Below are 15,499 nucleotides of genomic sequence, written 5' to 3'. Positions count from 1 at the left end.
TTTCAGAATTGAGGCCTTGTGAAATTGACCAATCACGTTCAGTTGCGTACTGTTCCGTATGTGTGGTTCTTTTGAGTTAATTAAGGCTGGCAACGTTTTGTTTGTTCCAAATGTTCCCCCTTTTCATATTGTATATTCAGCCGGGGGCAAATGTTGTTCTTCTTAACCTAAATCCCCTTTGGTAATTATTGTTTTCATTTTCAACCAGCTTGTTTTTGTTTTGTCCGTGGCATGCAGACAGCATGGCATTATGCCTACTGCTGGTTTCTAACACTGAAATGAGTCAATCTAGATGTCTCTGTGAAGTCGGACAGTGTAAGACTTCACACCACTTACACCCTACTTAGCTATGGTATGTGGTCATGCAATTAGAAAATGAAATTTTGATATTTTTAAACTAATTACTGTAACCTTCATTGTCTGTATTTGTATCAGATGAGAAGGTAAAATAATCCCCAGTTTACAATTGGCTCATTCATCCCCCTCCTCTCCCCTGTAACTATTCCCCAAGTCGTTGCTGCAAATGAGAACGTATTCTCAGTCAACTTACTTGCTAAAATAACGGTAAAATAAATAAAAAATAAATAAAAAAAGGTCTGTTTACACAGGAAGCCCAAATCTGATCTTTTCCCGCTAATCGGTCTTTTGATCAATCACATCAGATCTTTTTCAGAGCTGATTTGATTGGTCAAAAGACCGATTAGTAGGGGGAAAAGGATCAGAATCATGTTGCCTGTGTAGACGCAGCCTTAGAGCAAGGAAGGAACTTAACCTGTACACCATGGGGGGTCTCCAAGAACCAGGTTTAAAGCACATACCGCTCTCCAGGAAAAAACTGCTTGCCTTGTCCTAGGTGTCAGGGCTTAAAGAGAGCACCGGTAGCACCGTCTAACATGTGGTCCACTGGGGGAGCGAGATACAGTACATGCATTGAGCTGTGTCTGCTTAAAGCAAAGGGGATGGAGTCACAACAGGATACATGTACTGGTACCGCTGGTAGCTACCGAACCAACACGTCAAAACAGGGGATGAAATAAGAAACAGAGACTCTCTGTATTGTGGATCACATTATTTAATCATTCCTACATGGCCCAGCTCATTTATGAGAAGACTTTATATTCTTCTACTACCTGTAATTTTCCTTAGAAGAGAGAAAGAGAGAGAAGATGCCAGGCTTTGATGTTTTAATTAGTCATTGGGCTAACGGGGCTATACCATAATGACTCGCAGTCTCGCACTCCCTCGCTCTCTCCCTCGAGCAGGATTTTCCTTTACTGCCAACGTGGGTTGACAGCTGTGAATAAATACTTGATGGAGGATTTTTGTGCTGGCATTGTGATGTGCTATAGGGAGGAAGAGAATCTTGGAGTAGAATCACTGTTTATGGTTTGGCCATTGTCCTCTCGCTGTCAACAGTTGTTTTTTTTTGTTGCAAAGCAATCTTGTCTTTTTTTTTTTTTTTTTTGTATGTTTTCAAATCCCCATGCCAAAACTCTGTCTAAAAAGACAAGATGAGGGTTGTGTATGCCGTTTGCTCTGGCCTATGGCACAAAGTACTTGAGCATATTTGATGAGTTACCCAGGCATTCTCTCAGGGATTGGGGGTTTAGCAATAGAGGGAACAACATCAGAAAGCGGGTCCCAATCCAATGCATGGCAAATAAGCGTGTCATCCCCTGAGCTTCCCTCTGGATAATGAATAAGGACTTTTAGTGGATGTGGTGTCTAGGATGCCGTATCAAATGTATTTTTAACCTTTTCGTTTTTTGCCTTTAGGAAACTCATATCGACAGCTGTTAATATTCATGTTCGAATATTTCGTGTGGAGCGTTATTGGTGCCACGAAAGACCCCTGTTATATTCAGCTGTTGGATCTAAATGAACAGATTGAGGTTTGCTGTAATGATACCGTAACATATGGAGCCTTTTATTGTATTGATACAGTGAAAGTCCTGCGAGAGGAACTATAATTAACAAACACATTCAATATTAGATGGTTCCTATATCTGTCTGGTCAGCCACTCTGTCTTTCTCTCTCTCTCCATCTGTCCCTCACTATCTCTTTCTCTTTCTTTCTGTTGTCTCTCTCTCTCTCCCTCCCTCCCTCCATCTCTCTACCCCTCTCCTTCTCTCTCTGTGAATCTAAATACATTTCTTCGGCCTCAGCTACTTTGGCCACAAAAGAGAAGTCCCGAATATGCATTATGATGTCAGAGGACATTAGTGTTAGTGTGTACATTAATGGCCTGGGTTACCGCTGCTGCACATTTCACTAAAGTCTGTATTTTCTCTGTGTGTCTCTTCTCTCTCTCTCTCTCTCTCTCTCTCTCTCTCTCTCTCTCTCTCTCTCTCTCTCTCTCTCTCTCTCTCTCTCTCTCTCTCTTCCCATCCTTTTAGTCTGGTGGCGTCTAAAGAGCCAGAGAATCCTCGGGGGAGAGCAGTGCATCCTCCGTCACCCTCCGACTTCTTGGACAAACTCATGGGGAGAACCTCAGGCTACGACGCCAGAATTAGGCCCAACTTTAAAGGTACAGTATAGGCCTACAGTTTGTTTCTGACCAAAAGTAGAACTGGCAGTTAAAAGTTAAATACAGGCCAAACATTAAATGTAACTTTCCTCTTTACCCAATGAGCAAGTCAGTTCATCCTCGGTTCATTAACTGATGTGATGTATTTACATAAATATCCACAATAATACTTTCCAGAATAAAGTTCCCATATCACCCCCAAAATCCTTTCATTATGTACCGTATCAGAAGTAACATCCAACATCATAACGTCAGGTGGCTGTTAGCTGCTGACTGAGGCCGAAGTGAACAATTCTTAAAATGGAGTCAGAACAGACTGTGTTTACTCTCCCGTTTAGCCAAGAGGTCCCATCGGTTCTAGTGTTTACCATACTGCTAGACCAGGCCCAGGGACCGATTGTCTCCAGCCCTGGCCCTGTCCCTCATGGCAGAGGCCTGGCATCGGAATGGGAGTTAACAGAATGGTCTGTCTGGAAGTAAAAGACACGTTCTGTTTCTATTTGTCACTTTTTATCTTGGCAAACAGAGGAATTGTTGGAGTTGCCGTGACTACCCAAATAGAAGTAGGAGTAGAAGGCCGTCCACGAAAGCTTGCCATCACACTCTGTTCTGAGCTGTCCTGATTGACATCATGTAGGCCATGTTCAATACAATGAGTAAAGGAAGTGTTCATGACAGGATGTTTGTGATAAGGCCATGGTCTAGAGAAGGGTTTGTTAGCTAATCAAAGTGGGATTCAGCTGAAAAATAGGACCATCCACAGGGTATGTGATCTATCAGCTGTGGTTGTCACGTGGCCACATCCATCCACACATTTGAGCAGGAAGGGGAAATGGGATGGAGTGGAGCGTTCAGTTGGACCGGCAGAAAGAAACACACACACACACACACACACACACACACACACACACACACACACACACACACACACACACACACACACACACACACACACACACAGCAAAGTGAAAAACCCACACTCCCTTATCTCTTCTTTTATCATCATTGTCGATGACAGAGTCACAGAACGCAGAAAGCCACGGGAATACGGATCGCCCGGCTCTGCTTGACAACTAGACTCCTAGGAAAAAACATACCTGTCATGTATTATTTTACATGCACTAACCACTTACTGACATCACTGTACATGCTGCTCCCAGTGTATTGCTGTTTCTATTGTAGTATAGAAAGCATGGTCACAGTTTCTATTGCTAGTCACGTACAGTAATGCAACAGTGAAAGGACTTGAGAATTTGTCCTTAAGACATGCCAGTCAACTTGAATGGAAAAATGTGACTGCTAATGTCGTAAAAGCACATTATGTTGTCAGATGTCAATGACACAGACGTAGGATCTTAATTTGAGCCAGTTTGCTACAGCAGGGAAATAATCCTGCAGCAACAGGAAATGTGAATTATTATGTGGATTATAATTCATGGATATTTGTAATGGTTGATATATTTTTCTTAAGGGAAAATCAAGCCTGACATTTTGGTAACACTTTATTTGACACCCAGTGTCATAACATGTTGTCACGTGGTCATAACCATATCATAATATGTCATAACAGCTGACATAACTTGTCATGACACATGCTGTATATTTAGACCTGTTGTGACATGTATTGCATTTTATGTCTGGTTAGGACACCTACATAAGAGTGTCAAAACCTACAACACAAGGAAAAACATTCCATTACACCATAGTTTGTTATATAACATTTTCTGAAATGTTATATTGAATTATCATTGTAATTGCGCACAAATTGATGTCGGACATGCACCTACCACAATGCTCTGTTGCTGATGAGTGGGATAAATGCAGGAGCAGGACACCCTCTTTTTGACTGATGACTTTTCTTAGTCCAAGTAAAGTGACACAGGAGAAAGTTATTTAAAATATGATGAAAAAAACATGACTGTAAAGAATTAATTACAACAACAAAGGACTTAAGATACAAACTTTCAAACGAAAGGAAACTTCTTGGCAGGGACATAACACATTTGAAGAACTACAAGTTTTCATTTCCTGCATTGTGGGAAAATGTTCCTGCAACAGCTGATCAAATTGAGATCCCACATCTGTAGGTTGGCATGTATTTTGTTTTGAGGGAATAAACGGATCATTTATCAAGAATGGGAAGTAGATTAAGATATATGAATGCCTCCAGGGCTACAAGGCTATGCAGGATCTATGCTATTACATCATGTATAAGGCCATCATGGCATGGATTGATGGAACCACAGTTTTAAATATTCATGGAGGGGTTTAAGTGAAGATCTATGTTTCTCAAAGACATTGAGTAATCCCTGTATATGTATTTCTATGCCTACCTGTCTTAACCTACTTTGAAGCTATATCATATTTCCTAATGCTATTTTCCTCTGTCTAGGTCCTCCTGTGAACGTATCATGCAACATTTTCATCAACAGCTTTGGCTCCATAGCTGAGACTACAATGGTACGTATATATTCATATATTCATATAAATACATTTACTGCCTTCATTCCAGTCAATGTCAAACACATATATTTGAAAGTCAATGAAATCCAATGGGTAGCATTGCCAAACAACGACAAACAACGTGACAGGGTGGGGGTAGTGTGTGTGTAACATGGGGTAGTGTGTGTGTAGCGCGCCAGCGTGTTACCAGCCCAGGCCCAGGATTAGGGCCTGCATGTGTCTCCCAGGGTAGTGTCAGTGAGCAGGCTACAAGACGGAGTACACACACTCTCACTTTGTCTCACACACAAACACACACACACTCACTCACTCTCTCACACACACACGCATCCGGGCACACACACACACTGATAATGTGGACAAGGAAACATCATAACACAGCGTGTTTCCCGGGCCAAGCATCTCTCAGACCTCTTCTCCAATCTCTCCTGGGGGAGAATCTCTTACGTAAGAATCCATTTCCCTTCCCTTCCTCTCCCACTGAACGGATGAATTAAACAAGCACCATTAAGCTATTAGTGAGGGTACTTTACTGAAACAATAAACATCCCCTGAATAAGATATCATTTTATAAGAGGGTGTTTACTATTTGAATAAGATCATGAACGTGCCTGATGGAAAGGTTGTTTCTTAAAGATTAAGGTTTTATTTTAACGTGCGTCTGTGACGTGGATCAGAGATGAAGTTGATGGGTTTGGATGGGGAATGGAGTTAAAGGACTAGACAATGGATCCCCTGGAGCAAGGCTTTGAATGACTACTGAATGGCACAGACACAATGGCATAGGCACGCATGCACACACTCTCACATACGCATCACACACATGCGCGCAAACACACACACACCACACACAGCGGATGTGAAGAGGGGACATCTGTGTCAGTCTGCCAGCGCTAACTTTGCAGTGACGCGTCCACTTGTCACTCTTTCACTCACTCACTCACTCAACTCACTTAACTCTCTCACACACACACACACACACACACACACACACACACACACACACACACACACACACACACACACACACACACACACACACACACACACACACACACAGTGACGCGTCCACTTGTCACTCTTTCACTCTTTCAACTCACTTAACTCTCACACACACACACACACACACACGCACACACACACACACAAAGCCCTGTCGCCTGCCTCCCCGTCCCGATCTGAATAAGTCATAGGCTCAGGGAGCTGGCACACAGACTTTCAAGTCATTACCAGTGATAAGACAAGCAGGACACACACACACCACTGCGAGGCTTCCTGCTTTATAGATACCCAAACAGCAGGCACCTCACAAATCATTCAGCAATTACAGAGCTGCCTTAGGAACCACAGACCCAGTGGTGTTTGTAGAGGTAGAGATCTCTCTATCTTTCCCTCTAGATGAAATAATCAATACACGCAAATGGAAATGCGTCAGTGAAGCTAGACGTAAAGATGAGGGGATGATTTAAAAGACAAATTGGCTTGAAGTGGTTCTTGGGCTTTGGGTAGTTTCTTATGAGTCGATGTCGATGGAAATGTTTTTACTACGACCCATAAAGGATTAGATTTGTCTCACTGGCTTTGACTCTGTTTTGCAAGTCTATAATGAAAAGTGACATGCGTATGAGTGATTTAGTTTTTATAATGTGGTGTTTGTATGAGTACCCCTTCATGGATGTACAAAGGTGCCACATGATGATGAAGTCATCTGAAGCTAAGTGAGAAAACAGAAGTGAACACAAATCCTTCCATTTCTTAGCATTAGGCATAATTTGGGATTGATGGAGTGATGTGATAAGTCTGATGGTGAAAGAGGACGATGTTGAGGCCTCCAATATATTTAAAGAGGGATGGCATGGAACTGCAAGAGATGGAAAGAGTGAGAAAATGTAGGGATTTCACAGTCCAGTGTGGCTGGGGGGGGAGAGGGGATGTGCAGTGAAGGACAGAGGAGCCATGCTGGAGAGAAAGGGGAAAAAAGTGGAGAGAGTAAAAGACAGGAGAGGGGGATCATTCTCCTCCGTATGTCACTGCTGGATTAGAGACCCTCAGGGGAAGCAGCAGTCCTACTCCCACCATCACCATCTGTCCTCCTCCACACACACAGGGAGATGATGTAACATTTTCCAGGGGGGGAGAGAGAGAAATATACAGAGGCACATTACTGAAGAGCACTAAGGCCTGACCCGCAAGGCGTTGCTCATGGCCCATCACAAAAGGTTTCATTCAGAGACAGACCGAGAGTGGGTGGGTTAAGTCTGTTTGAGCTACAGGGACAGAGTGGATTGGAGAATTCTGTTAGAGACTTACAAGGGAGACATACAAAGATGTGATGTATTCCTTTCTGGGTCTGATATGATTAGATTAGAAAAGGACTCTGACCCTGTGTGGCTCTGATTCCTTCCCAGCAAGCAGCAGACCAGATGACAAGCCTTTTTGACTGTGACATGACTTCTGATAGCACAGTGCTGCTTTGACATGGGGATTGAACTGCTGTCAGTGATGGATGGAAACATTGTGTCATAGAGTACAACGGGGGAGGCTACACACTGCCACTTCTTATTTACTATGGTGTGTGTGTGTGTGTGTGTGTGTGTGTGTGTGTGTGTGTGTGTGTGTGTGTGTGTGTGTGTGTGTGTGTGTGTGTGTGTGTGTGTGTGTGTGTGTGTGTGTGTGTGTGTGTGTGTGTGTGTGTGTGTGTGTGTGTGTGTGTGTGTGTGTGTGTGTGTCCATCCTCCCCCTCTCATCTCAACCAACGAGGGTTGGTTTGACAGATCAGATCTGAGAATAAACCTCAGTGGTCAATCCTATAGTACCAAGCTATAGTGACCACATTACATTTACATTTACATTTACATTTAAGTCATTTAGCAGACGCTCTTATCCAGAGCGACTTACAAATTGGTGCATTCACCTAATGACATCCAGTGGAACAGCCACTTTACAATAGTGCATCTAAATCTTTTAAGGGGGGGGGGGGGGCAGAAGGATTGCTTTATCCTAGGTATTCCTTGAAGAGGTGGGGTTTCAGGTGTCTCCGGAAGGTGGTGATTGACTCCGCTGTCCTGGCGTCGTGAGGGAGTTTGTTCCACCATTGGGGTGCCAGAGCAGCGAACAGTTTTGACTGGGCTGAGCGGGAACTGTACTTCCTCAGTGGTATGGAGGCGAGCAGGCCAGAGGTGGATGAACGCAGTGCCCTTGTTTGGGTGTAGGGCCTGATCAGAGCCTGAAGGTACTGAGGTGCCGTTCCCCTCACAGCTCCGTAGGCAAGCACCATGGTCTTGTAGCGGATGCGAGCTTCAACTGGAAGCCAGTGGAGAGAGCGGAGGAGCGGGGTGACGTGAGAGAACTTGGGAAGGTTGAACACCAGACGGGCTGCGGCGTTCTGGATGAGTTGTAGGGGTTTGATGGCACAGGCAGGGAGCCCAGCCAACAGCGAGTTGCAGTAATCCAGACGGGAGATGACAAGTGCCTGGATTAGGACCTGCGCCGCTTCCTGTGTGAGGCAGGGTCGTACTCTGCGGATGTTGTAGAGCATGAACCTACAGGAACGGGCCACCGCCTTGATGTTAGTTGAGAACGACAGGGTGTTGTCCAGGATCACGCCAAGGTTCTTAGCGCTCTGGGAGGAGGACACAATGGAGTTGTCAACCGTGATGGCGAGATCATGGAACGGGCAGTCCTTCCCCGGGAGGAAGAGCAGCTCCGTCTTGCCGAGGTTCAGCTTGAGGTGGTGATCCGTCATCCACACTGATATGTCTGCCAGACATGCAGAGATGCGATTCGCCACCTGGTCATTAAAGATGGTGGCTGTGTTAATGTTGGACCACTGCATCAATCTAGGTAACATAATTCAGAAAATCCCCATCAAAAGCCATCAGTTCAAGCTAGAGAAATCAGTTTGTAGCATGGACTGCGTCTCAATCCTCCGCATCCGCTTGTCGGCCTTCTGCATCTGCGGTGGAAGGTGGCTAAGCTACAGCGGTGTTTGTCAGACCATGAGACATCATGGGAATCTCATCATGAGAATCTCGGTCTTCTCACGAAAACATCTGTAGCATCCGAACCGTTTGGGCTACAAAACTCTCTATGGAAAGATGATATTTTGGGACTCGTCTACAGGTAAGCTGGTAACGGTTTTCAAAAATTCATGGAAGTATGGAAGGAGTTTTGTGACAACAAAAACAGTTAAATATGTGTCCATGTGGCACTGGTGGTTGACAAGCCCTCTTGCCGCGCCTTTCCGGCGCCTTTCCTGTTGGGAGGCTAATGGAGCCCAGCTGAGGGTAATAAGTCAATCAAGTGTGTGACTGGCTGGACAATCAGCCCCAACAGTTGATTAGGCTGCTGCTCCCATTTAGGGGGGGGGGGGGGGAGACAGCAGCAGACAGGTTGGTGCTGAAAGACTCAGTTTAAGTTTAAGTTTGTTATTTGTAAGCATTTCTGTTGGTCAATTATGGAATAAAACCTACGTTTACTCTGCCTCACTGAGCCCAGTGAGCCCAGCCCCAGACTCTGTCACAGTCCAAAAAAACATCAATATTTCCTGAGCTGTCTTATCTTCTAGATATACTGGAGGACAAACACTTTGAAACCTTATTCCTTATTATGTATTTTTTGACTTTCTGTTTTGCCGTTTCTGAATGTGTTACTCAATGTATTTCTATGGACTATAGTAGTCAAGGACAAAGTAGAGCCCCCTCCAACCTATTAGAGGTTATTAAGAACATTTACCATGCAGCTACCACGTGGACACAACACACACTGAGTGTACAAACATTAAGGACACCTACTGTTTCCATGACGTAGACTGACCAGGTGAACCCAGGTAAAAGCTATGATCCCTTATTGATGTCACTTGTTAAATCCACCAATCAGTATAGATGAAGGGGAGGAGAAGGGTTAAAGAATGATTTTCTTTTGCCTTGAGACATGGATTGTGTATGTGTGCCATTCAGAGGGTGAATGGGCAAGACAAAAGATTTAATTGCCTTTGAACGGGGTATGGTAGTAGGTGCCAGGCGTATCGGTTTGAGTGTGTCAAGAACTGCAATGCTGCTGGGTTTTTCACTCTCAACAGTTTACATGTGTGTGAAGAATGGGCCACCACCCAAAAGACATACAGCCAACTTGACATAACTGTGGGAAGCATTAGAGTCAACATGGGCCAGCATCCCTATGGAACGCTTTCTACACCTTGTAGAGTCAATGCCCCGACGTATTGAGGCTGTTCTGAGGGCAAAAGGGAGTGAAACTCAATTATAGGAAGCCATTCCGAATGTTTTGTACACTCAGTATATATGATGTCATGCAACATAAGTCGAGGTTTGCATCATCAATTGAGTTCTGGAATCGACCATTTCTAGCAACATGTGCCCTAGCTTACAACCATGAAAGTATGGTTGGCTTGTTTGTTATGATAGGGCACACGTTTTCCCTGACCGTATGACCTGACATGGAAAAACTCCTGGCCCTAGTTTGAATTGATTTGCTCTTTGACTTCTTTCCTTAAGTTAAGTGTTGTTAGTTCAGGTCAGCAGTTCAATCTGTGAGTGCTGTGCCTTCCAGTCAGTCATCAAAGTCAGTGATGCAGTGACATAGGAGGCTTCCCAGGAGAGAGTTCCACTGTGTCTGGTGGTTCCACTGTGTCCGGTGGTTCTTCCTGCTTAGACCACAGATTACCCGTGCTCAACTAAACACGTATGTGCTGCTGTGCCCACAGCCATGAGTCGTGTTCCTCACTGTGACACATACATGGAAAGGCACTCACAACGATAGCAGAGGTATGTAGGGAGTTGTGGTTGAGGGGGTATTGGGTACCATGTTGAGATCTAAGTCTGTGTGTCCTCAGAGATCCGCCTGACCTGTGAGTAACATTTAGGGCTGTGGATTATGGAAGCAACATTCTTGACAGGAGGATGACTAATTATCTAGAGTGGTTGACTGTTTTTTCCTTCTAGTTTTTCCCTTGTTTATTGAAGCGGCGACAGTGGTATGGTACATGGTCACATGGTAGACTAGAGTGACATGGTCACATGGTAAACTAGAGTCACGTGGTAGACTAGAGTCATAGAGTCACGTGGTAGACTAGATTCACAGAGTCACGTGGTAGACTAGAGTCACAGAGTCATATGGTAGACTAGAGTCGTGTGGAAGACTAGAATCAAAGAGTCATGTGGTAGACTAGAGTCACTTGGTAGACTAGAGTCACGTGGTAGACTAGAGTCACAGTCACGTGGTAGACTAGAGTCAGAGTCACGCGGTAGACTAGAGTCTCAGAGTCACGTGGTAGACTAGAGTCACGTGGTAAACTAGAGTCAGAGTCATATGGTAGACTAGAGTCGTGGTAGACTAGAGTCAAGTGGTAGACTAGAGTCACAGAGTCACGTGGTAGACTAGAGTCATGTAGTAGACTAGAGTCACAGACACGTCGTAGACTAGAGTCACAGTCACATGGTAGACTAGAGTTACGTGGTAGACTAGAGTCACGTGGTAGACTAAAGTCACAGTCACAAGGTAGACTAGAGTCACATGGTAATCTAGAGTCAGAGTCACGTGGTAGACTAGAGACACATGGTAGAATAGAGTCACGTGGTAGACTAGAGTCACGTGGTAGACTAGAGTCACGTGGTAGAATAGAGTCACGTGGTAGACTAGAGTCACGCGGTAGACTAGAGTCACGCGGTAGACTAGAGTCACGGGGTAGACTAGAGTCACGGGGTAGACTAGAGTCATGGGGTAGACTAGAGTCACGGGGTAGACTAGAGTCATGGGGTAGACTAGAGTCACGTGGTAATCTAGAGTCAGAGTCACGTGGTAGACTAGAGTCACATGGTAGACTAGAGTCACGTGGTAGACTAGAGTCACGTGGTAGACTAGAGTCACGTAGTAGAATAGAGTCACGTGGTAGAATAGAGTCACGTGGTAGAATAGAGTCACGTGGTAGAATAGAGTCACGTGGTAGAATAGAGTCACGTGGTAGAATAGAGTCACGTGGTAGACTAGAGTCACGTGGTAGACTAGAGTCACGTGGTAGACTAGAGTCACGGGGTAGACTAGAGTCACGGGGTAGACTAGAGTCACGTGGTATACTAGAGTCAAGGGGTAGACTAGATCACGTGTTAGACTAGAGTCATGGGGTAGACTAGAGTCACGTGGTAGACTAGAGTCACGGGGTAGACTAGAGTCACGGGGTAGACTAGAGTCATGGGGTAGACTAGAGTCACGTGGTAGAATAGAGTCATGTGGTAGAATAGAGTCACGTGGTAGAATAGAGTCACGTGGTAGAATAGAGTCACGTGGTAGAATAGAGTCACGTGGTAGACTAGAGTCACGTGGTAGACTAGAGTCACGTGGTAGACTAGAGTCACGTGGTAGACTAGAGTCACGTGGTAGACTAGAGTCACGGGGTAGACTAGAGTCATGGGGTAGACTAGAGTCACGTGGTATACTAGAGTCATGGGATAGACTAGAGTCACGTGGTAGACTAGAGTCATGGGGTAGACTAGAGTCACGTGGTAGACTAGAGTCACATGGTAGAATAGAGTCACGTGGTAGACTAGAGTCACGTGGTAGAATAGAGTCACGTGGGATTTCTGGAAGAACATTTTAAACAAAAGTGGAGACTGTGTCAGTGTCATGTCAGACAAGTATACAATAGGACCTCAAGGGGCCTGTATAGACAACAGTATGTTTACCATAGGACCTCAAGGGGCCCATATAGACTACAGTATGTTTACAATAGTACCTCAAGGGGCCCATATAGACTACAGTATGTTTACCATAGGACCTCAAGGAGCCCATATAGACTACAGTATGTGTACCATAGGACCTCAAGGGGCCCATATAGACTACAGTATGTTTACCATAGGACCTCAAGGAGCCCATATAGACTACAGTATGTTTACCATAGGACCTCAAGGGGCCTGTATAGACTACAGTATGTTTACAATAGGACCTCAAGGGGCCTGTATAGACTACAGTATGTGTACCATAGGACCTCAAGGGGCCCATATAGACTACAGTATGTTTACCATAGGACCTCAAGGGGCCTGTATAGACTACAGTATGTGTACCATAGGACCTCAAGGGGCCCATATAGACTACAGTATGATTACAATAGGACCTCAAGGGGCCCATATAGACTACAGTATGTTTACAATAGTACCTCAAGGGGCCCATATAGACTACAGTATGTTTACAATAGTACCTCAAGGGGCCCATATAGACTACAGAATGTTTACCATAGGACCTCAAGGAGCCTGTATAGACTACAGTATGTTTACAATAGTACCTCAAGGGGCCCATATAGACTACAGTATGTGTACCATAGGACCTCAAGGGGCCTGTATAGACTACAGTATGTTTACAATAGGACCTCAAGGAGCCTGTATAGACTACAGTATGTTTACCATAGTACCTCAAGGGGCCCATATAGACTACAGAATGTTTACCATAGGACCTCAAGGGGCCTGTATAGACTACAGTATGTTTACAATAGTACCTCAAGGGGCCCATATAGACTACAGTATGTTTACCATAGGACCTCAAGGGGCCCATATAGACTACAGTATGTTTACCATAGGACCTCAAGGGGCCCATATAGACTACAGTATGTTGACCATAGGCCATCTAGGGGCCCAAATAGACTACAGTATGTGTACCATAGGACCTCAAGGGGCCTGTAGAGACTACAGTATGTTTACCATAGGACCTCAAGGGGCCCATATAGACTACAGTATGTGTACCATAGGACCTCAAGGGGCCCATATAGACTACAGTATGTTTACCATAGGACCTCAAGGTGCCTGTATAGACTACAGTATGTGTACCATAGGACCTCAAGGGGCCTGTATAGACTACAGTATGTTTACCATAGGACCTCAAGGGGCCTGTATAGACTACAGTATGTGTACCATAGGACCTCAAGGGGCCTGTATAGACTACAGTATGTTTACCATAGGACCTCAAGGGGCCCATATAGACTACAGTATGTTTACCATAGGACCTCAAGGAGCCCATATAGACTACAGTATGTTTACAATAGTACCTCAAGGGGCCCATATAGACTACAGTATGTTTACAATAGGACCTCAAGGGGCCTGTAGAGACTACAGTATGTTTACCATAGGACCTCAAGGGGCCTGTAGAGACTACAGTATGTTTACCATAGAACCTCAAGGGGCCTGTATAGACTACAGTATGTTAACCATAGAACCTCAAGGGGCCCATATAGACTACAGTATGTTTACAATAGGACCTCAAGGGGCCTGTATAGACTACAGTATGTTAGTGTGTTTCTATAAGAAGGACTAGAGATGGACTGAGTATTGCAGAAGAATGTGGGATGATCACCGCTGCTAGATATTTCCCAGATGGGTTGGAGGCCCTGTCCGCCATCACATAGTAGAGAAAAAGGGATGTTTGAATAAGCCACGAAATCGCACAGCTTTTCGCGAGCACCGGTGTCAGTTCAATGAAAAATGTACTCTTAAATGTGAGGTGTGTTACCCTGTTCAGTCTGTGTCAGAGAGTGGGAGAGAGCAGGCTCAGTGTCATTGTTCATGATCAGCTGCTGAACGAATACACATTGTGGAACTACCATTAGCAACCGATTTGGGATCATCTCTCCCTAGCCGAGGCCTAACATTAACCATTATGAAAACGAACAACTACACAGGCCCTGGACCATGAACAAAACAAACACCGTCATGCCTAATCAAACCTATCCCAATTTCCCCAGCTGTTCTTCTCAGTGGTCTGTCTGTCTTTTCGGCTCTGAACGAGCTCAAGTGGATAGATATTGTCATTCCCTTTTAAGTGAAGAGTGCTAATGGTAATACCACACCATATGTTTGATAGCAGGAGAGCTGCTGTATTGACGTTGTCTCCGAACAGCAGATGCCTTCAGATGGGATGTGCCAGTCCTTTTCTCTCCACTGCACTTTATGTAACATCTACTCTAAATGTTAATGAAAAATCTAATAAAAGCAAATAAAAAATGTCTTGCGTTTTCACCCGGCTGAGGTAGACGAGATATGTAATTACAGCTTGGTATTTGCTCAGCAACACTGGTAAGGAAAAAGACAATTTAGACTGATGTACCCCCTAAAATGAAGTATGATTTTTTTTAAATATATCACCTAGTTGAAAGTAAACAAAGGCTGAAACAGATGTTTATTGTTGGAGCATTCATTAAAATGATACCTGAAGTGCCTTTAGGGCAGGGCTTTTTCCCCTATGGAACATAAAATCTGTGCAGTACTATACATGAATTTAACTGGACAGGGCATGGGCCGTACACTGCGGCATGGACTATGGGGATCGGACGTAGGTATGTAAGGGACATTATTAATAAGCAAATCCCTATAAAGCATCAGCTTTATTAGAAAGCCACGGTGGCGTGTGGCTAAGTGACAGTGACGGCAGCACAGAGAACAGGGAAAGGAACTGAAAGAATAGGGGAGTTGATCCCGGGAGCACCAGAGGCATCCGACGCATCTGCGCCC

The 15,499-nt window shown here is 44.6% G+C and overlaps 1 protein-coding gene across 2 annotated transcripts in view; it reads left to right on the top strand.

Annotated features, from left to right (window-relative positions):
• The window catches only part of LOC129840966 (glycine receptor subunit alpha-3-like), a 116,103-nt gene that overhangs the window by 51,112 nt on the left and 49,492 nt on the right, over positions 1-15,499 (top strand). For both annotated transcript variants that reach the window (XM_055909038.1, XM_055909037.1), the window contains exons 2-3: positions 2,398-2,528; positions 4,921-4,988. In XM_055909038.1, the coding sequence (XP_055765013.1) occupies positions 2,398-2,528; positions 4,921-4,988 (199 nt within the window). The remainder of the gene's footprint in view (positions 1-2,397; positions 2,529-4,920; positions 4,989-15,499) is intronic.

The sequence above is a fragment of the Salvelinus fontinalis genome, chromosome 42 (genome assembly GCF_029448725.1).
Source record: "Salvelinus fontinalis isolate EN_2023a chromosome 42, ASM2944872v1, whole genome shotgun sequence".
NCBI lineage: Eukaryota > Metazoa > Chordata > Actinopteri > Salmoniformes > Salmonidae > Salvelinus > Salvelinus fontinalis.
This window is presented reverse-complemented; position numbering and strand designations above follow the sequence as displayed.